The sequence below is a fragment of the Pan paniscus genome, chromosome 2 (genome assembly GCF_029289425.2).
Source record: "Pan paniscus chromosome 2, NHGRI_mPanPan1-v2.0_pri, whole genome shotgun sequence".
NCBI lineage: Eukaryota > Metazoa > Chordata > Mammalia > Primates > Hominidae > Pan > Pan paniscus.
In genome coordinates, this window is record NC_085926.1 from 123,670,951 (window position 1) to 123,694,969 (window position 24,019).

General features: G+C 44.1%; 1 protein-coding gene and 1 pseudogene across 1 annotated transcript; both read left to right on the top strand.

Moving 5' to 3' along the window:
* Nucleotides 1-19,773, top strand: part of LOC100981136 (olfactory receptor 7E24-like) — an 86,903-nt pseudogene extending 67,130 nt beyond the window's left edge.
* LOC112439280 (olfactory receptor 7E24-like) lies at nucleotides 9,956-10,956 on the top strand. Its single transcript, XM_055110379.2, has one exon. It carries the CDS (start codon nucleotides 10,039-10,041, stop codon nucleotides 10,954-10,956), a length of 918 nt encoding a protein of 305 aa, XP_054966354.1. The 5' UTR covers nucleotides 9,956-10,038.
* Nucleotides 19,774-24,019: the final 4,246 nt, after the last annotated feature.

Genomic DNA, 24,019 nt, shown 5'->3' on the forward strand with positions numbered 1-24,019 from the left:
GTACACGTATTGTGACATTAGTAGTAATATCCCGCTAGGATGTTACAAATAATATCACAAGGTGTACACACCGGGTGACATTAATTTATATCACATTCCCCTAGAATATGACCCATAACATTACAGGGTGTAGAACACCTGTGATTTATGAGTAACATTTCTATAGAATATTACAAGTAGAATCCTTCGGTGTGCACTCCGTGTGACATCAGGAGTAACATCCCACGAAACTGTGATGGATAATTTCAAAAGGTGCACACCCTCTGTGACATTAAAAGTAACATCTCGCTAGGATATTATGAATAATATCACAGGGTATATACAGCCCCTGTGACATGAGGAGTAATGTCTCTTTAGGATATCATGAATAATATATCAAGATGTACACACCCTGTGACATTAGGTGTAATATCCGTATAGGAGACTACAAATACTATCATAGCGAACACAACCCCTGTGACAATAGGAGTAACATCCCCGTAGGATGTTATGAAAAATATCACAAGGTGCACACACATTGTGACTTCAGTGCTAATATCCCTCTCATATACTGTGAATAATATCACAGGGTGTACACCCCTGTGATATTAGGAATAACATCTCCCTACAGTATTATGAATAATATCATAGGGGGTACACAGGCCTTTGGTTTAGGAGTAATATTCCCATAGGATATTACTAATAATATCACAGTGTGTACACTCACTGTGATATTAGGAGTACCATTTCCCAAGGATATTATGAATAATATCACAGTAGGTGTTCACACATGATGTGTACACCATGTGTGTACACCCAATGTGATAGTTGAAGTAATATGTCCCTGGGATCTTACGAATAATATCAAATGGTGTACACCCTATGTGACATTAAGAGTAACATCCCTTTTGGAGATTCTGAATGTTATCACAGGGTGTGATATTAGGAGTGTGATATGAGGAGTAACCTCTTCCTAGGATAACCCGTGATAGTAGGAGTAACCTCTTCCTAGGATATTACGGATAACATCACAGGGTGTAAAACCCTGTGACTTTAAATGTAACACCCCCCTAGAATATTATGAATAATATAACAGGGTGTACATCCCCTGTGACATTAGGAGTAACATCTCCCTAGGATATTACAAATAATGTCACCGGGGGCACACCCTCTGTGATATTAGCAGCAACATCTTTCTAGGATATTACAAATTATATCACAGGGTGTAAACTCACTGTGATATTAGAAGGAATATCTCCCTAGGATATAAGCTATCATATCACAAGAATGTACATACATGGTGTACACCCACTGTGTTATTAGCAGCAATATCTCCCTATGATATTATGAAAAATATCACGGGGTGTACTCTCTGGTGGGTTACTAGAAGTAATGTTTACCATGAATATTACAAATAATATCACAAGGTGTACACACATGGGGTACACCCACTGTGATATTAGGAGTTATATCTCTCAAAGATATTACAAATAATATCCCAGTGGGGGTACCCCATGTGTGTACACCCACTGTGATATTTACAGTAACATCTCTCTATAAGATTACAAATAATATCGAGAGGGGACACCCCCTGTGACATTAGGAGAAACATCCACCGACAATATTGGGAACAATATCACACGGTGTACACCCCTGTAACGTTAGGAGTAACAACACCCTGAATATTACTAATAATATCACAAGGTGTACACGCATTGTGACATTAGTAGTAATATCTTGCTAACATATTTTCAAGAATATCACAGAAGGAACACACCTGTGACTTTAAGAGTAACATCTCTCTAGAATAGTAAGAATAATATGACGGAGTGTACACCCCCTGTGACATTAGGAGTATCATCTCGCTTGAATATTACAAATAATGTCACAGGGGGTTATCTAGTGTGACAATAGGAGTATAGACCTCTGGGAAATTATGAATACTATCACAGGGTGTACACCCCTGTGACATTAGGAGAAACATCTTTCTAGAATATCACGAACAATATCACTATGTGTACACCCACTGTGTCATTAAAAGTAAAATTGCCCTAGGATATTATGAAATAGAACACAGGGAGTACACCCCGTGTGACATTAGAAGTACATCCCCCGAGGACATAACGAATAATATCAGAGAATGCACCTGCCTTGGACATCAGTAGTAACATCTCTTCAGGATAACACGAATAATATCAAAGGGTGTACACGCATTGTGAAATTAGTAGTGAACTCCTGCTAGGATATTACCAATTTTATGACAGGGTCTACACACCCTGTGACATTACTAGGAAGGTTTTCCCAGAATATTATGAAGAATATTAAAGGGTGTACAGGACCTGTGATTTATGAGTAACATTTTGATAGAATATTGCACGTAGTATCACTGTGTGTACACTCCGTGTGACATTAGGGGTAACATCCCACAAAACTATAATGAATAATTGCACAAGGTGTACACACTCTGTGATATGAAAAGTAACATTTCCCTAGAATATGACGGTAATATCACAGCGTGTACAACCTCTGTGATATGAGAAGTGACATCTGATAAGGATAATGAGAGTAATTTGACAACGTGTACAAACCCCGTGACATAAGGAGTGACATCCCACTAGGATACTATGAACAATATCAAAAGGAATATACCCCGACTGACAATAAAAGTAACCTCCCCTTAGGAGATTAGGAATAACACCACAAGTTGTACACACATTGTGACACACTTATTAGTGTCCCGCTAGGCTATTGGAAATAATATCACAGTGCGTAGAGTCCTGTGACATCAGAATTAACATTCCCCTGCAATATTACGAGTAACATCGCAGGGTGAATACCCCTGTGACTTTAGTAAGGGTATTTTGCTAGAATATGGAAAATAATGTCCCAGGGTGTTAATGAAGTGTGGCAGAAGAGAAAAGACCCAAGGAGTAATAGAATAATATCTCCACCCCTCTCCTCCCCTGGATATTATGATCCACATCGCAGGGGGACGGGCGCCCCCCGCGATGCGGGGAGTAATATCCCACCCCTCTCCTCCCCCCGGATACTACGATCCACATCGCAGGGGGGCGGGCGCCCCCCGCGATGCGGGGAGTAATATCCCCACCCCTCTCCCACCCTGGATATTACGATCCACATCGCAGGGGGGCGAGCGCCCCCGCGATGCGGGGAGTAATATCCTCACCTCTCTGCCCCCCTGGATGTTACGGTCCACGGTGGTCACACAGCGTGTTTACCTTATTGGGAGTAATATCTTCTCCACCTCTGGAAATTACCATCTATATCACAGTCGGGGGTACATCCTCTGCACTATTTGCAATAATAGCATCCCCTTCCCCATGGATATTAAGAACAATATTACAGGACTGTTTTTACCCCCAGCGGCATTGGGTGTAGTATCATCCTCTCCCACGTTGAAATTAGGAACAATATAACTGGGGGCGTGTCCACCCCATGCCATATTGAAAGTAACATCTTCCGCTTCTCGCCTGGATCATGGGAACAATATGACTGGGGTGCTGTACACTTTCTGCGGTATTGGGAGTAATATCATCCTCTCCGCCTTGGAATATTAAGGACAATATCACAGGGGGGCTCTACACACCCGGCGCTATTAAGAAGAATATTGTCCTCTCCTGTCCTGCTTATTAGGAAAAATATCACAGAGTGGGTGTGCGCCTCCTGCGATATTGGGGGTAATATCCTTTTCTTCTTCTGGATAGTAGCAACAATATCACACGGGTTTGTACACTTTCTGTGATATTGGGAGTAATATCAACCTCTCGGCCTTTGAATATTGAGAACAATATTACAGAATGGATGTGCAACCCCTGCAATATTGGGAGTAATATCAGCCTCTCCTCCATGGATATTAGGAATAATATCCCAGGGTGGGTGTACACCTCCTGCTGTATGGGGAGTCATATCATCCTCTCCCTTCCTGGCTATTAGGAACAATATCACAGGGTGGCTGTACACAACCTGCTATATTGGGAGTAATATCACCCTCTCCCCGTCCGGATATTAGGAACAATATCACAGAAGTTGTGTACACTTCCTGCGATACTGGGATTAATAGCATTCTCTTCTTCCGTGAATATTAGGAGCAATATCACCGGGTGGATGTACACCCACTGCTATACTGGGAGTAACGTCATACTCCACCCCCTGGATGTTATATTCAGATCAATATCACCGCGTGGGTGTACACCTACTGCGATATTGAACGTAATATCATGCTCTCTCCCTCCCTGGACATTAGGAACAATATCACAGGTGGGTGTACACCCACTGAGGTATTAGACGTAGTATTAGTATTAATTATTACTCATTTATTAACATGAATATGAATTACCAATGTTAATATTAAGAAATAACTGCCAATAAAAATTTTCATATTATTAATATTAATATAAATTATTAGGAGCTAATAGTGTTTTCTAATGATAAGATCAGTATCAGTTATTAATATCAGGTGTTATTAATCATTAATATTAATCATTTATTGTCATCATTAGTATAACTATTTAATATTAATTATCATTATTTTTGGTATTGATTTTTAAAATTATATTATCAGTTATTAATATTGATAATTATTAGTGTCAATTAATAATTGATATTATTAATTGCGATAAGAAATATTGCGACATTCCTCACAATATCGCAGAAAATATACACTCCCCAGTGATGTTCTTCCTGATAGCCGGGGTAGATGGTGACATTACTCCATCCATCACGACCCTTTCACGTGGAACCCCTTAGAGTTTTAAGCCCTTAAAGGGGCCAGGAACTCTCTTTCTTAGGGTAGCTGGGCTCTTAAGATGGAGTCTGCCGACGCTCCTCCTGGCCGAATAAAAAACCCTCTCCTTTCTTTAATGGGCTGTCTGAGAAGTTTTCCTGCTCCATTTCTTGGTTCCCTGACCGGGAATCGAACATGAGTAGCAGTGGTGAGAGGACCGAATCCTAACTGCTAGACCACCAGGGGAACTTAGAACCTTGTGCGAAATAGATTGCCTACCATTAGAAGTGGGTTGGCCATCAGAAGGAAGCCTGGGCAGGTCCCTTGTTTCTAAGGTGTGGCACAAGGTAACTGGTAAAGGATACCTAGAGCAGTTCCCATTCATAGACACTTGGTGACAGCTGGTGCTAGACCCCCCACAGTGGCTAAGAGGACAGGCAGTAGCAATACTTGTAGCAAACGGACAGATAGCTAAGGAATGATCCCGCTCCACCCGCCCAGGGAAATCAACTCCTGAAGTTCTCTTCGACCCAACATCAGAAGATCCATTGCAGGAGATGGCACCAGACATCCCAGTGGTGCCCTACCCTTACCAGGGAAAGAGGCTCCCCACTCTTGAGCCCACAGTGCTTGCCTCCGCCAGACAAGCATATCTCTAGGCCCCCCAGAGTAGACAAGAGAGGAGGTGAAGACTCGGGAGAAACCCCTCCCTTGGCAGCTCATTTATGACCCAAAACCGGGATACAAATGCCCCTGAGAGAGCAGTGGTATCCTAGGATAGATGAGATGGTCACGTGGTGGAGAGGCGTGTTTTTGTGTACCAGCCCTTCACCTCTGCCAACCTTCTCAACTGGAAAAACAACACCCCGTCCTATACTGAAAAGCCACAAGCTCTAATTGGTTTGCTCCAAACTATTATCCAGACCCACAACACTGCCTGGGCTGATTGCCAGCAGTTGCTCATGTTCCCCTATAGCAGAGATGAAAGTGGAGAGTGCTCCAAGCAACAACTAAATGGCTAGAGGAACATGCACCAGCTGATTATCAAAACCCCTAAGAGTGTAAGGACCCAGTTACCAGGACCCGATCCCCAGTGGGACCCACATGAAAGAGAGGATATGCAAAGGCTAAACCGAGACAGGGAAGCTCTCTTGGAAGGATTCAAGAGGGGAGCTCAGAAGGCCACAAACGTTAACAAGGTCTCTGAGGTCATTCAGGGAAAGAAGAAAGTCCAGCACAATTCTACCAGAGACTGTGTGAGGCCTATCGTATGTATAATCCCTTTGATCCCGATAGCCCTGAAATCAGCGCATGATTAACATGGCTTTAGTCCATCAAAGCGCAGAAGACATGAGAAGAAAACTGCAGAAACAGGCTGGGCTTGCAGGGATGAATCCATGACAATTACTAGAAATAGCTAGCCAGGTGTTTGTAAACAGGGATGCAGTAAGCCCTAAGGAAAACAGCAAAGAGAAGGGAGGTTAGGGCCGGTGAAATACGACCTGTTTGTTAGCTGCAGCAATCACAGGGGCCCCCCCAAAGAGGCAAGGGAAGGGGGGCCCTGGGAAAGAAACTCAGCCTGGCTGTCAGAGTTTGCAGCGTAACCAGTGTGTTTATTGTAAAGAAATAGGACAGTGGAAGAATAAATGCCCTCAGCTCAAAAGAAAACAAGGTGACTCAGAGCAGGAGGCTCCGGACAAGGAGGAAGGGGCCCTGCTCAACCTGGCAGAAGGGTTCTTGGACTGAGGGAGACCGGGCTCAAGGGTTCCCAAAGAGCCTCTGGTCAGAATGACAGTCGGGGGTAGAGACATTGATTTTCTCGAAGACAGCGGTGCTGAACATTCGCTAGTAACTGCCCCGGTCACCCCCTTATCCAAAAAGACTATTGACGTCAGCAGAGCCATGAGGGTTTCAGCAAAGCAAGCTTTCTGCTTGCCTCAGACTTGTACTGTAGGAGGACATAAAGTCATTCATCAGTTTTGGTACATGCCTGACTGTCCCTTGCCCTTTTTGGGAAGGGACTTGCTCAGCAAGCTGAGAGCCACTATGTCTTTGACAGAGCATGGCTCTTTGCTGCTAAAGTTACCTGGAACAGGAGTCATTATGACCCTTACGGTCCCCCGAGAGGAGGAATGGAGACTTTTCTTAACTGAGCCAGGCCAAGAGAGAAGACCAGCTCTGGCTAAGTGGTGGCCAAGAGTACGGGCAGAAGACAACCCTCCGGGATTGGCCAGTTAAGACTGGGGCCCAGCCGGTGAGGCAAAAACAGGACCTGGTCCCCAGAGAAGCCCTTCAAGGTATCCAGGTCCGTCTCAAGCACCTAAGAACTTTTGGAATTATTGTTCCTCATCAGTCTCCATGGAACACTCCCCTCCTGCTTGTTCCCAAGCCACGGACCAAGGACTACCCACCGGTACAGGATTTGCGCTTGCTTCATCAAGCTACACTGACTTTACATCCAACAGTACCTAACCTGTCCACATTGTTGGGGTTGCTGCCAGCTGAGGACAGCTGGTTCACTTGCTTGGACCTGAAAGATGCTTTCTTTCCTATCAGATTAGCCCCTGAGAGGCAGAAGCTGTTTGCCTTTCAGTGGGAAGATCCGGAGTCAGGTGTCACTACTCAGTACACTTGGACCAGACTTCCCCAAGGGTTCAAGAACTCCCCCACCATCTTAGGGGAGGCGTTGGCTCAAGACCTCTGGAAGTTTCCCACCAGAGACATAGGCTGCATGTTATTCCAGTAGGTTGATGACCTTCTGCTGGGACATCCCACGGCAGTCGGGTGTGCCAAGGGAACAGATGCCCTACACCGGCACCTTGGGGACTGTGGGTATAAAGTGTTCAAGAAGAAAGCTCAGATCTGCCGACAGCAGGTACCTTACTTGGGATTTACTATCTGACAGGGGTCAGAACGCATCCCAGGATCAGAAAGAAAGCAGGTCATTTGCAATCTACCAGAGCCTAAGGGCAGAAGGCAGGTGAGAGAATTCTTAGGAGCTGTGGGGTTTTGCAGACTGTGGATCCCAAAATTTGCAGTATTAGCCAAGCCTTTGTATGAGGTCACAAAGGGGGCAGGGACCCGGAAGCTTTGGAATGGGGATCCCAACAACAGCAACTCTTTCATGAGTTAAAGGAAAAACTTCTGGCAGCCTGAGCCCTGGGGCTACCCGATCTGACAAAGCCTTTTCCATTGTATGCATCAGAGATAGAAAAGATGTCAGCTGGACTTTTAACCCAAACTGTGGGGCCCTGGCCGAGGCCGGTGGCCTACCTCTCTAAACAACTAGACGGGGTTTCTAAAGGATGGCTCCCCTGTTTGAGGGCCTTGGCAGCAACTGCCCAGCTAGTACAAGAAGGAAATAAGCTGACTCTTGGGCAAAACCTGAACATAAAGGCCTCCCGTGCTGTGGTGACTTTAATGAATACTAAAGGACATCATTGGCTAATGAATGCCAGACCCACCAAGTACCAAACTTTGCTCTGTGAGAATCCCCATATAACCATTGAAGTTTGTAACACCCCACACCCCACCACCTTGCTCCTGGTATCAGAGAGCCCTGTCAAGCCTGATTGTGTAGAAGTGTTGGACTCAGTTGACTCTAGCAGACCTGACATCTGGGACCAGCCTTGGGCATCAGGAGACTGGGAACTATACGTGAATGGGAGCAGCTTCTTCAGCCCCCAAGGAGAGAGATAGGTGCAGGGTATGCAGTGGTAACCCTGCACACTGTTGTTGAAGCCAGATCGTTGCCCCAGGCCACTTCAGCCCAGAAAGCTGAACTCACTGCTTTCATTCCAGCCTTAGAACTCAGTGAGGGTGAGACTGTCAACATTTACACTGATTCTCAGTATGTCTTTTTAACCCTTCAAGTGCATGGAGCGTGATAGAAAGGGCCTACTGAACTCTGGGGGAATAATTTCACAGTGTGTACACACATGGTGTACACTCACTGTGATATTAGGAGTAATATCTACCGAGTAGATAACAAATAACATCGCAGGGCATACACCCACTTTGATATTAGCTGTAATATTTTTCTAAGTTGTTACAAATAATATCACAGGGTGTACAAACAGGGTGTACACTCACTGTGATATCAGGAGTCATATCTCCATAATATATTATGAATAATATCACAGGGTGTACACCCACTGTATTATTAGGAGTAATATCTCTGTAGGATAGTACAATTAATATCACAGGGTGTGCAGCCACTGTGATATTAGGAGCAACATCTTTCTAGGATATTACAGACAATATCACAGGGTGTACGCCCACTCTGATGTCAGGAGCAATATCTCCCTAGGATATCCAAAATAATATCACAGGGTGTGCAATATCTGCCTTCCAGGTTCTAAGGGATTCTCCTGCTTCAGCCTCCCGAGTAGCTAGGGTTACCCGCCACCAGGCCCGGCTAATTTTTTTTTTATTTTCACTAGAGACAGGGTTTCACCATGTTGGCCAGGCTGGTCTGGAACTCCTGACCTCAGGTGATCCGTCGGCCTCGGCCACCCAAAGTGCTGGGATTACAGGTGTAAGCCATGGCTCTCGGCCAAGAGTTATATATTCAATTAATTTGGAAACACATCTCCCATATTTGAGTGTGCATGTACTTTTATGAAGAAATGATGTCAGAAAACCTAAGGAGGATAATAAATATGAAAAGTAACTGGCATGTTAAAAGGTCTTCTGATTAAGAACTCTAAGTTTTGATTTCGTTTTTAGATAATGCGGTCCTAGCTCTTGTATCATCCTTTTACATATTCTACATCAAAGGAATTTGTTGCACAGTGTCAGAATAAAACAGAGTGTATTTCACTGCTTCTTAATTTCTTTCAATTAGGCTGAGATCTTTTTCTTAGAGAGAGAAGAGCATCTTCATTGCATTTTATTTTTTCCAAAAAGAGTAGGCCGTATTTTACTGAGATCACGGATTTGTTGTATATGACGTTTTGGTCTTCTAACATTCTTCAGTGGATTTTCTCCAAAGTAGTATGTACAGAAGGAGTTGAATAGAAAAAAGTAAATCATGTAATAATTCTGAGATTTTTGGGTTTGTCACAACTGAGAAATATTGCTGACGGTGTATGGTCCTCAAGTGTGAAAATGTTCCTTGTGAATTGCTTGCATCCAAAATATACACATAGCATTAAGGGCTGGTTTTTATCTTTTATTTTTCCAATCCTCTTTTCTTCCCAAGGTGTCCAAGTCACACAGAGCCACGGAATCTCACAGGTGTCTGAGAATTCCTCCTCCTGGGACTCTCAGAGGATCCAGAACTGCAGACCATCCTCGCTGGGCTGTCCCTGTCCATGTATCTGGTCACGGTGCTGAGGAACCTGCTCAGCATCCTGGCTGTCAGCTCTGACTCCCACCTCCACACCCCCATGTACTTCTTCCTCTCCAACCTGTGCTGGGTTGACATCGGTTTCACCTCGGCCACGGTTCCCAAGATGATTGTGGACATGGGGTCGCATAGCAGAGTCATCTCTTATGCGGGCTGCCTGACACGGATGTCTTTCTTGGTACTTTTTGCATGTATAGTAGGCATGTTCCTGACTGTGATGGCCTATGACTGCTTTGTAGCCATCTGTCACCCTCTGCACTACCCAGTCATCGTGAATCCTCACCTCTGTGTCTTCTTCGTTTTGGTGTCCTTTTTCCTTAGCCTGTTGGATTCCCAGCTGCACAGTTGGATTGTGTTACAATTCACCTTCTTCAATAATGTGGAAATCTCTAATTTTGTCTGTGACCCCTCTCAACTTCTCAAGCTTGCCTCTTCTGACAGCGTCATCAATAGCATATTCATATATTTCGATAATACTATGTTTGGTTTTCTTCCCATTTCAGGGATCCTTTTGTCTTACTATAAAATTGTCCCCTCCATTCTAAGGATTTCATCGTCAGATGGGAAGTACAAAGCCTTCTCAGCCTGTGGCTCTCACCTGGCGGTTGTTTGCTTATTTTATGGAACAGGCATTGGCGTGTACCTGACTTCAGCTGTGGCACCACCCCTCAGGAATGGTGTGGTGGCGTCAGTGATGTACGCTGTTGTCACCCCCATGCTGAACCCTTTCATCTACAGCCTGAGAAACAGGGACATTCAAAGTGCCCTGTGGAGGGTGTGCAGCAGAACAGTCGAATCTCATGATCTGTTCCATCCTTTTTCTTGTGTGGGTAAGAAAGGGCAACCACATTCAATCCCTACATCTGCAAATCCTGTCCCTTAGTCACATTATTTTTGTGGCTTGATGGCTTTTATTACTTTCCGCATTTCCTTTGTGAATGTTGCTTTCTTCGTTATGCCTTTAACTGGAATGGGTGAGGATTCTGGGATCCTTTGTTTAGCAGAAACCTCATGACAGAATCCTCTCTACCTAGGTGGCCTCCTTTAGTTTCTGAGCAATAACCCTGTTATCCAGGTGGAATCACAACCATCTTTTTATATACATGAAGTCCTCACTTCATTTTGGAATTCCCTGAAAATTGACTTTATGGAAGCAATGTACAGCAGGTCCTCCAACACCATTGGTGCGTTCAAAGTTATGTAGTTATAATGTTGGTGAGGAATAAGTGGTTTCACTCTACCTAATTTTGCTTAAAGGTGAAGTTTCCAAGAGACTTTCAAAGGTGTTAAGTGAGGACATACTGTACATCAAATTCATATCCTCTTCCACAGTTCATGTGGAATTTCTTTATAAACTGCTTCTAGAGAATCTATTTAGGCAGGTTATGTGTAGAGATCCATGTCGCCGTTCCTCAATCTTGGCTTTGAGTCAAATCACCTGGGGAGCTTACACATGATGAGGCCTGGGTCTCAATACCTGAGATTCTGATTTCCCTGCACCTGTGTGAGTATGTGGGTTTTTTTTTTTTTTTTTTTTTTTTTTTAAAGCACCAGACGTGGCTCCAATGATGAAGTTTTTAGAGGCATCAAGCTCCAACGAGTAAGAACAAGTTAATTGTAATATGATTTCTTCAAATATTATCTTCAAATGCATTGTCCATCAACACCATACAAATGTTTATTATGCTGTTGTTTCTTACCATTTAGCATTTTCTATGTTTTTCTTTTTCTTTTTCTTTTTTTTTCTTTTTGAGGCAGAGTCACTCTTGTTGCCCAGGCTGGAGTGCAATGGCACGATCTCGGCTCACTGCAACCTCTGCCTCCCGTATTCAAGCGATTCTCCTGTCTCAGCCTTCCAAGTAGCTGAGATTACAGGCATGCGCTACCATGCCTGGCTAATTTTTTTTTTTTTTTTTTTTTTTGGTATTTTTAGTACAGACAGTGGTTCTCCATATTGGTCATGCTGGTCTTGAACTCCCAACCTCAGGTGATCCGCCCGCTTCCGCCTCCCAATGTTCTGGGATTACAGGCGTGAGTGACCGCGCCCAACCACCACTTAGCATTTTCATTTTACATTTGTTGAAATTACAGATTTATACACACTTTGATTGCTGCTTTGTTATACACTTGCATATACATAAGATGGGAAATAGAAAAGAATAAAATGGGCACAGTATCCCTGAAGTTTCACATTCTGAGACATGTTAAAAATATTTGCTTTTTAGAAATTTGTTTCAATTGAGAAACTGTGGTATACACACGCAATGAAGTATTATTCAGCCTAAAAAGGAATAAACAAAATCCTCTCCACTGCAGACAAAATGGATGAGATTGCAGGTCTTTATATTAAGTGAAATAAGCCAGGCACAGAATGACAAATATTTCATATCCTCACTTCCATGTAGGAACAAAAAAGAAAATCTTGGCCAGGTGTGGTGGCTCAGGCCTGTAATCCCAGCACTGTGGGAGGCCGAGTCGCACGGATCACTTGAGACCCGGAGTTTGAGACCCGCCTGGACAACATGGTGAAACCCCATCTCTACTAAAAACACAAACAATTAGCCAGGCATGGTGACGCGTGCCTGTAGTCTCAGCTACTCGGAGGGCTGAGGCCCAAGAAGCGCTTGAACTCGGGAGGCGGAGCTTGCAGTGAGCCCGGATTGTGCCTGTATACTCCAACCTGGGCAACAGAAAGAGACTCCATCACACACCTACACACAAAAGGAATCTCAGGAAGGTGGAAAATATAAGGGTGGTTAGCAGACGCTAGGAAGAAAAAGGGTGGGATGGGGAATGAAGACAAGTGGATAATTGGGTCCCAAAATACAGAAAGATGGAATAAGTGAGTTCTAGTGTTTGATAGTACAGTATGAAAATTTTAGTTCACAAGAATTTCTTGCATATTTCCAGATGCTTTGGTAAGAAGCTTCCTGCCTTTCTCATTATGCTGGTTTTTCAGCTATTCACTTTCTGCTCTCGAAATCATGCTGGATTTTTGTTTTTGGTTTTTTGTTTTGAGAGAGAGTTTTACTCTTGTTGCCCAGGCTGGAGTGTCATGGTGCAATCTTGGTTCACCGCAACCTCTGCCTCCTGGGTTCAAGCGATTCTCCTGCCTCCATCTCCCGAGCAGCTGGGATTACAGGCATGCACCAGCACACCCAGCTAATGTTGTATTTCTAGTAGAGACAAGGGTTTCTTCCTGTCTGTCAGGCTGGTCTTGAACTCCTGACCTTAGGTGATCCGCCCGCCTCGGCCTCCCAAAGTGCTTGGAATACAAGCGTGAGCAACAGTGCCCGGCCCATGCTGCATCCTTATCCGTTGTCTGTTGTTGTTTGTTTGTTTTGGAGCCCAGAAATAACTTCTCACCTATATGTTCAAATGATTTTTCACATGAGTGCTAAGAAAGTCCATTTGTGGAAAAGCAGCCTTTTCAAGAAATGGTGTTGGAGAAACTTGATTTCCACATGCAGAAGAATGAAGGTGGACTCTATGTCACACCAGGTGCAAAAATTAATACAAACTGGATCAAAGACCTAACCCCAAGTGCTGAAAGTATAATATGCCTAAAAGAAAACATTGGCCACACTTTCATGACATCAGATTGGGCAATGCTTTCTGGGATATGACACCAAAAGCATAGGCAACTAAAGAAAATTAGATTCTTTGGATTACATCTAAATGACAGACACTTTTGTGCATCAGCAAACACTGTGAACTGAGTGAAAAGGTAACCCATGGATTAGGAAAAATATTTGCAAATCATATCTGTGAAAAGAGGCTGATATGCATCATATACAAAGAACAGCTAGAACTAAACAACAAGAAATCCAAAGCATCCCATCAACAATGGTCAGAAGACTCGAGTACACATGTTCCTAAAGAAGATACAGCAATGGCCAATAAGCATCTAAAATGATGTTCAAAATCACTCATCATAGGGAAGCGCAAATCAAACCAAGAATGTGATACCACACATTTGGATGGATATGATAAACAAACAAGCATTGGTGAAACTAGAGGGAAGTAGGAATGCTCGAATCTGATTGGAGGGAATGTAAAACCATGAAGGAACAGGGAAAATAGTATGGCGTGTACCGGAAAAATTAGAAACAGGATTATCAGATGTTCCCGCAGTGGCACTTGTGGGTACCTGCCAAAAAGAATTAGAAGGCAGGAGTGGAAGAGAGATTTGCACACCCAAATTCATAGCAGCATTATTCACAACAACCAAAATGTGGAAGCAACCCAAGGGTTCGTGGACAGATGAATGAAAAAGCACACTTGCAATTCATTCATGCGATGGAAGACTATTCAGCCTTAAAAACGCAGGCACTTCTGGCCGGTGCGGTGGCTCACGCCTGTAATCCCAGCATCTTGGAAGACCGAGGTGGGCGGATCACCTGAGGTCAGGAATTCAAGACCAGCCTGCCCACCTTGGTGAAACCCTGTCTCTACTGAAAATGCAAAAAATTAGATGAGCGTGATGGCGTAGCTACTCGGGAGGCTGAGGCACGAGAATGGCTGGAACCCGGGAGGCGGAGGTTGCAGTGAGCCCAGATTGTGCCACTGCACTCCAGCCTGTGCGACAGAGTGAGACTCCATGTGAACACAAAACAAAACAAAACCAAAACCAAAACCAAAAACAAAAACAAAAACACCCCAGCAACCAGACAGGCACTTCTGACACAGGCTGCAACACGGATGAACCTTGAAGACATTCTCGTCAGTGAAATAAATAAATCCCAAAAGGATAAAGATGACCAGGCTCAGTGGCTTGCACCTGTAACCCCAGCAGTTTGGGAGGCTGAGGCAGGCAGATCACTTAAGGTCAGGAGTTCGAGACCAGCCTGGCCAATATGGTGAAAGCTCGTCTTTATTAAAAATACAACAATTAGCTGGGCGTGGTGGCACATGCCTGTGATCCCAGCTACTGGGGAGACTGAGACACAAGAATCGCTTGAACCCACGATATGGAGGTGGCAGTCAGCTGAGACCACGCCACTGCACTCCAGCCTGGGCGACAGAGAAAGACTCTGTCTCCAAAACAAACGAACCAAAAAAATTAAACACGGTATGATTCCACTTATATCACGTGTCTAGAGTAGTTAAACTTATAGAGTTGCAAAATAGAATGGTGGCCCCCAGGGGTGGGCGAGAGAGAGAGGAATGGAGAGTTTGGTTAATGGGTGCAATTTCCATTTTCAAGGATAAAACTGTTCTGGAGATGATGGCGATGATGGTTGCTAAACAATGTGAATGTACCTAATGTGATTAAACTGTAAACTGAAAAAGAGTGGAAATTATAAATGTTTATACTGGCCATTCTATATGAAATAATCTATATTTATAATTTTAAGCATTTATATGTGGCATATTTTCCCATAATAAAAGATGAAAATTAAAGCACTTGGATCTTGTAAAAAAAAGAAAGAAGCGAATAATACACACAAGCTCTCTCCTGATTAGAGGAAGAGCCCCAGAACTTCTATGGACACTCACTTTTCTCTTCTTCTTCTTGCATGATGATGAGGAAATCCTTAGAGCTTGGGGAACTTGGGCGACTCTGGCTAATGAGGAGTTCTGTGCCTTGAGCCCCCCAGGCCATAGAATAGTAAATACTCAGTCTGTGCCTCCAGCCCTGCAGTGTGAGGTTGCAGTCCTGTGGGCTCCACAACCGTCACCTGTATCAGGAGGCTCATGTCTCACCCTGTCTTCTGGCCAGCCTTGAGGATGGAGTCTGAGCCTCCAATGTGCACCACGCAGAGAGGACCGTGGACCTGTTCTCCGTGGTCATGGCCCAGCAGAGGGGAAGGGCAGTTCAGTGAGTGCTGAGGGACCGTCGGGAGCCTTGTTCATTTCCTCATCCTCAGGACAAACAGGAGAGTGCCATGGGCAGATGGGAGGAGACCAAGGTGCAAACTGTCAGCTCAGCAGACTGTGGAGTTTCTGTTCTTGGTTGTGGTGGGGGGGTCTCTCTCAGGAATATTCTTCAAAATTTTGCTTCCCTCCCCCACTGGTTGTCCTTTTCATAGACGTCTCACCCACGATAGCAGGGAATGGGTCCCTCTATACTATTCCCTCAGAACAACAAAAAGATGATGAAGGTGATGATGAGGATAAAGAGGATGATGACAGACACCACCGCATCATGAACCCTTACTGAGGGCTTCCTAAAGGCCAGGCTCTGAGCTCTGTGCTCTATGCAGCTTGTTTCATTTCATCTGCATAGTCTCCCAGTTATTAGTGCACATTTCCTGATGATTTTACAGACTAGAAAAGGAGCAACACATTTTCATAGAACTTGTACCAGATCATGAAGTCAAAAAGAGTGAAGCCCAATTTGAACCAGGCAGTCTAAGGCCAGACACATGGCGTTTGGCCAGTCCTCTCCCTGCATCCAGCCTGCCCTCTCAAATCCTTGTCACTCGGGCCGATGCCCCTGCTCACTGTGCCCTTCCCTTTGGGGGTTCCTTGTAGAACATAGCTAGACTAGTGGGTGCCACAATCACTGTGTCAAGTAGGGAAAGGGCAGCTGAGATCACATCAAAGATTCCAGAAAGAATTGGCACAGGATCATTCGGGATGCATCTCTCCCTTGCCCCTGTTCCTGGCTTTCCTTACAGCTCTCGACTTCCTCAAAGGAATCATCAATTCGGGGTTTGGTTTCCATTCCTATTGAGGAAGCTGGAAACCATTTCAAAAATGCTCCTCCGATGTGCCTGTGGTTAAGACCTCTGAGCTCTGTTGAAAACTTTTGGAAGCTGGGCGCGGTGGCTCACGCCTGTAATCCCAGCACTTTGGAAGGCTGAGGCAGGTGAATCACAAGGTCAGGTGTTCGAGACCAGCCTGGCCAACATGGTGAAACCCCGCCTCTCCTAAAAAGAGAAAAATATTAGCCAGGCGTAGTGGCGGGCACCTGTCATCTCAGCTACTTGGCAGGCTGAGGTAAGAGAATAGCTTGAACCTGGGATGCGGAGGTTGCAGTGAGCCGAGATCACTCCACTGCACTCCAGCCTGGGCAACAGAACGAGACTCCGTCTCAAAAACAAAAACAAAAACAAAAAAGAACCCACAACATTTTGAGGGTTGGGAGACCATCAAGTATAATGCCCAGGACTTAGAGTCTGGCCATTAATTTTCAATACCACCCTTTCTACTTATCTGTATGGCAAGGGGTGAGACATCCATCCTCTGAGACTCAGCACTCTCATCTGATTGATTTCTAATTGATCCAATGGAAGTGAGCGATGATGAAACCGATCGTGGGTTCCCGCTGCGTGATCTCTATGTGATGGATGCGTAAAGTAAAGGCAAAGTGAATTTTAGATACATTCGTTAATATTTTAAGCTTAAACTCCATACGGTTCAATGGAAATGTCCCCTGACCTGAAGTTCTGGTTTCCCTACATTCCGGACAGGACATTTTATTTTGTCCTTATCTCAGTAAGTACTGAGTATTGTGAGAGGAACAAGTGAGTCTCTTTTGTTTCTGATTCCCCAGAGCCTATATCTTGCTTGGCACAAAGGAGATAGCAAAAGTAAACATCTATGTGAATTATTGAATTGACACTTCCTTGGTTCACAAAAATTGGCTGTCATCAGTGTGACGTCAGTGTGACAGAGAGTGTCTTTTTGGTTTTCTGTGTTTTGAGACGGAGTTTTGCTCTTGTTGCCCAGGCTGGAGTGCAGTGGTGTGATCTCGGCTCACTGTAGCCTCTGCCTCCCAGGTTCAAGCCATTCTCCTGCCTCAGCCTCCTGAGTAGCTGGGACTACAGGCGCGCGCCGTCATACTGGGCGAAGTTTTTGTATTTTCAGTAGAGGCGGAATTTCGCCATTTTGGCCAGGATGGTCTTGATCTCCTGACCCCGTGATCCGCCCTCCTCGGCCTCCCAAAGTGCTGGGATTACAGGAGTGAGCCACCGCGTCCGGCCAAACGTTCTGATGAAAACTCTAAGTCCACCTAAGCTAAGGACAGGAGTTATAGCTTCCATGAATTTTAAAACAAGACCCACCGATTTGAGTAAGCAATTACTCTCTTGAAGGAGAAAAGTCCGAAAACATAATGATGAAATCACTAGGACCTAACTGGCATGTGGAACTATTTTCTGCTTATGAACTATCAACTTTAATTTCATTTCCAGATGGCATGGTCTCAGCAGTTATACAGTGTTTACAGATGTTCTAAATCAAGGGAATTTGTATCAATCTATTCAAATAAAATAAAATATTTGAGTTCTTAGTTTCCTTGAATTAGGATAACCTTTTTCTTAAAGTGAAGAGAATGGTTTTATTACATCTTTTCCTTCGGTAAAGATAGGCTGTCTTTTCTAGCAATTACGAATTTGATATATATGATGATCTGGTTCTTGGAACATTCTTGAATCCAGTGTCTCTGAGGCAGGTGTGTACAGCAAGAAGTGAATAACACAGAAATCAATGATGAAAGCATTAGAAGACAATTGAGTTTGTCAGAACTGCAAAATATTGCTGAGTGTGGATTGCTCTGAAATCTGAAAACATTACTTGTGAATTGCTTCTATCCAAAATGCAGACACGATGCTGGGTGTTGGTTTACTTGTTTCCGATTTCTCAACCCTCTTTTCTAGGCAAAAGGTGCCTAATCTCTACAGATCCACAGAATCTAACAGATGTCTCTATATTCCTCCTCCTAGAACCTCAGAGGATCCAGAACGGCAGCTGGTCCTTGCTGGGCTGTTCCTGTCCATCTGCCTGGTCACGGTGCTGGGGAACCTGCTCATCATCCTGGCCGTCAGCCCTGACTCCCACTTCCGCACCCCCATGTACTTCTTCCTCTCCAACCTGTCCTTGCCTGACATCAGTTTCACCTCCACCACGGTCCCCAAGATGATTGTGGACATCCAATCTCACAGCAGAGTCATCTCCTATGCAGGCTGCCTGACTCAGATGTCTCTCTTTGCCATTTTTGGAGGCATGGAAGAGAGACACGCTCCTGAGTGTGATGGCCTGTGACCGGTTTGTAGCCATCTGTCACCCTGTATGTCATTCAGCCAGCATGAACCCGTGTTTCTGTGGCTTTCTAGTTTTGTTGTCTTTTTTTTTTCTCAGTCTTTTAGACACCCAGCTGCACAACTTGATTGCCTTACAAATGACCTGCTTCAAGGATGTGGAAATTCCTAATTTCTTCTGTGACCCTTCTCAACTCCCCCATCTTGCATGTTGTGACACCTTCACCAATAACATAATCATGTATTTCCCTGCTGCCATATTTGGTTTTCTTCAGATCTCGGGGACCCTTTTCTCTTACTATAAAATTGTTCCTCCATTCTGAGGGTTTCATCATCAGGTGGGAAGTATAAGGCCTTCTCCGCCTTTGGGTCTCACCTGTCAGTTGTTTGCTGATTTTATGGAACAGGCGTTGGAGGGTACCTCAGTTCAGATGTGTCATCTTCCCCAAGAAAGGCTGCAGTGGCCTCAGTGATGTACACGGTGGTCACCCCCATGCTGAACCCCTTCATCTACAGCCTGAGAAACAGGGATATTAAAAGTGTTCTGCGGTGGCCGCACGGCAGCAAGGTCTAATATCAATATATTCTTATCTGTTCCATTCCTTTTGTAGGGTGGGTTAAAAAAGGCAGCAAGGTCAAATAAGAATGATATCACAGGGTTAACACCCACTGTGATATTAGGAGTAATACCTCCCTAGGATATAGAATATACTGTCACAGAGTATACACACATGGGGTACACCCACTGTGGTGTTAGAAGCAATATCTCCCTAAAGTATGAGGAAAAATATCACAGGGTGTGCACACTGTGTGATATGAGGAGTAATATTTACCCTGAATATTACGACTAATATCAAGTGTGTACACACACGGGGTACACGCACTGTGATATCAGGAGTTGTATCTCCCTAGGATATTACGAATACTATCACAGGGTATACACTATGTGTGTACACCCACTGTGATATTTGAAGTCATATCTCTCTATGAGATTATAAATAACATCAAAGCATGTACACCCCTGTGACATATTAGGAGTAACATCCTTCTAGGGTATTACAGATAACCTCACAACGTGTACACCTTCTGTGATGTTTTGTACACTCTTTGTGACATTAAAAGAAACATCCCCCTAGGATATTATGAATAATAACACAGGAGGTGTACACACATGGTGTACACGGCCTGTGTCATCAGGAGTAACATTCCCCTAGGATATTACGAATAATATCACAGCAGGTGTACACACATGGTGTACACCCCATGTGACATTCGGAAAAGCATGCCCCTAGGATATTAGGAATAGTATCACAGGCGTTTAATACACATTTTTAATGTGTAATGTCACCCCCGGTGACATTAAAAATAATATCCCCCTTGGACATTATGAATAATATGACAGGAAGTACACCCCGTGTGACATTAGGAGTAACATCCCCCAAGGATAGAACGAATCATATCAGAGGGTGTACATGCATTGTGACCTTAGTAGTAACATCTCTTTAGGATATTACAAATCATATCACAGAGTGTACAGGCATTGTGACATTAGTAGTAACATCCCGCTGGGATATGACGAGTCATATCACAGGGTGTACACCCCCGTGACAATAGTAGCAACATTCCCCTAGAATATTACGAATAATATCACAGGAGGTACAGCCCCTGTGATTTACGAGTAACATGTCTATAGAATATTACAACTCATATCACTGTGTGACTCTGTGTACACCCCGTGTGACTTTAGGAGTAACATCCCACAAAACTATGACGAAAAATATCACAGGGTGAACACCCCCTGTGACCTGAGGAATAATGTAGTTTTAGGATATTATGAATGATGTGACAAGGTGTACACACCCTGTGACGTTAGGAGCAATATCATTCTAGGATGTTAGGAAGACTATCACACGGAACACACCCCCTGTGACCTTAGGATATGACAAATGATATCACACGGTGTACATGCATTGTGACATTACTGCAAATATCCCTCTGGTACACTATGAATAATATCACACGGTGTACATCCCTGTGACATTAGGAGTAACATCCCCCTAGAATAGTAAGAATAATAACACGGGGTGTACACCCCCTGTGACATCAGGAGTATCATCTCGCTAGAATATTATGAATAATGTCACAGGGTGTTATCGCCTGTGCCAATAGGAGTATAGACCCCTGGGAAATTATGAATAGTATCACAGGGTGTACAGCCCTGTGACAGTAGGAATAACATCTTTCTAGAATATCACGAATAATATCACAATGTGTACAACCCCTGTGTCATTAAAAGTAAAATTGCCCTGGGATATTACGAAATCGAACACACGGAGTATACCCCGTGTGACATTAGAAGTAACACCCCCCGAGGATATAACCAATAAGATCAGAAAATGTACCTGCATTGGGACATCAGTAGTAACATCTCTTCAGGACAATACGAATAATATCAAAGGGTGTACACGCATTGTGAAATTAGTAGTGAACTCCCGCTAGGATATTAGGAATTTTATGACAGGGTCAACACACCCTGTGATATTAGCAGTAACGTTTTCCTAGAAGAATACGAAGAATATTAAAGGGTGTACAGGACCTGTGAATTACGAGTAACATTTCCATAGCATATTGCACATAACATCACTGTGTGTACACGCCGTGTGACATTAGGGGTAACATCCCACAAAATTATAGCGAACAATTTCACAAGGTATGCACCCTCTGTGACATTAAAAATAACATTTCCCTAGAATATGACGACAATATCACAGAGTGTACACCCTCTGTGAAATGATGAGTGACATCTTATGGGGATAATACGAGTAATTTGAAAAGGTGTACAAACCCTGTGACAGAAGGAGTGACACCCCTCTAGGACATTATGAATAATATCAAAAGGAACATACCTCGTGTGACAATAAAAGCAACCTCCCCTTAGGAGAATAAGAATAACATCACAAGGTGTACACACAATGTGACATTATTATTAAGGTAAAACTAGGATATTGGGAATAACATCACAGTGTACAGAGTCCTGTGACATCAGGTTGAACATTCCCCTACAAAATTACGAATAATATTGAAGGGTGTATACCCCCTGCGACTTTAGCAGCCGCATATTGCTAGAATATGGAAGATAACGTCCCAGGGTGTGAACAGAGGGGGGCAGAATAGAAAGGATCCTAGGACAAATCGGGGAGTAATACCAACCCCCCGATCCACAGCTGGATGTGACGATCCACATCACAGGGGGGCGGCCGCGTCCAGTGACGTGGGAAGTAATATCACCCCACTCTCTCCCCTGGGATATGACGATCAACATGGAAGGGGGGCGGGCGCCCCCGAGATGCGGGCAGTCTTATCACCACCCCCTCGCCCCCTGGATATGACAATGGACATCGCAGGGGGGCGAGGCACCCCCCGCGATGCGGGCAGTAAGAAAGAGCCAGCCCCTCTTGCCCCCCTGGCTCTTAGGATCCGCGGTGGACTTACAGCCTGTTTATCATATTGTGAGTAATATCATCTCCCCCTCTGGAGATTATGAACGGTTTCACAGACCGGTGTACACCCTTTGTGTACAGAGGTTGTACACCCGTCTGTATTCGGAGTCATATCATCCTCTTCCTCCCTGAATATTAGGAACAGTATCTCAGGGGGGTTTCTACTCTCTGGGATATCGGGTGTCATGTCCTCCTCTCCCACGTTGCAATCAGAAACAATATCATTGGGGGCGTGTCCACCTTCTGTGATTTTGAAAGTAATATTATCCTCTTCCTTCCAGGATCATGGGAACGATATCCTTGGGGGTGTCCACTTTCTACCATACATGTAGTCATAGCACCTCCTCCACCTTGGAATATTTTTAAGGACCATCTTACACGGGGGTGGACACTTCCTGTGATGTTGGGAGTAATGGCATTCTCTTCTTCCGTGACTATTAGGAGCAAATTCACCGGGTGGATGCACATCCAGTGCTATATTGGGAGGAAGGTCATACTCCACCCCCTGGAGATTATATTCGGACCAATATCACCAGCTGTGTGTACACCTACTGCGATATTGAACGTAATATCATGCTCTCTCCCTCCCTGGACATTGGGAGCACTATCACAGGTGGGTGTACACCCCCTGAGGTGTTAGGGTGTAATATTAGTATGAATTATTCCTCATTTATTATTAACAGGAATATCAATGACCGATATTAATATTAATATTAAGAAATAATTGCTAATAAAAGTGTCCCATTATTAATATTAATATTAATTATTAGGAGCTAATATTTACTGTTTTCTAATGAATAAGATCAATATCAGTTATTAATATCAGGCGTCATTAATCATTAATATTAATCATTTATTTTTTCCGTTAGCATAACTATTTAATAGTAATTATTATTATCGTTATTGATTTTAAAAAGTATATTATGGGTTATTAATATTGATAATTTTTAGTGTCACTTAATAATTGAGATTATTAATTGCGGTAAGTCACCTTGCGCCATTCCACCCCTCCCTCGGCAGCTCGTTTACGACCCAAAACGGGGACACAAATGCCCCTGAGAGAGCAGTGGTATACTGGGATAGACGAGGATGGTCACGTGGTAGAGAGGCATGTTTTTGGGTACCAGCACTTCACCTGCGTCGATCTTCTCAACTGGAAAAACAATACACCGCCCTATACCAAAAAGCCACAAGCCCTAATTGATTTGCTCCAAGCTGTTATCCAGACCCACAACCCCACCTGGGCTGATTGGCACCAGTTGCTCATGTTCCTCTTTAACAGCGAAGAAAGGCGGAGAGTCCTGCAAGCAGGAACTAAGTGGCCAGAGGAACATGCACCAGCTGATTATCAAAACCCCCAAGAGTATGGAAGGACCCAGTTTCCAGGAACCGACCCCCAGTTGGACCCACATGAAAGAGAGGAGATGCAAAGGCTAAACCGAGACAGGGAAGCTCTCTT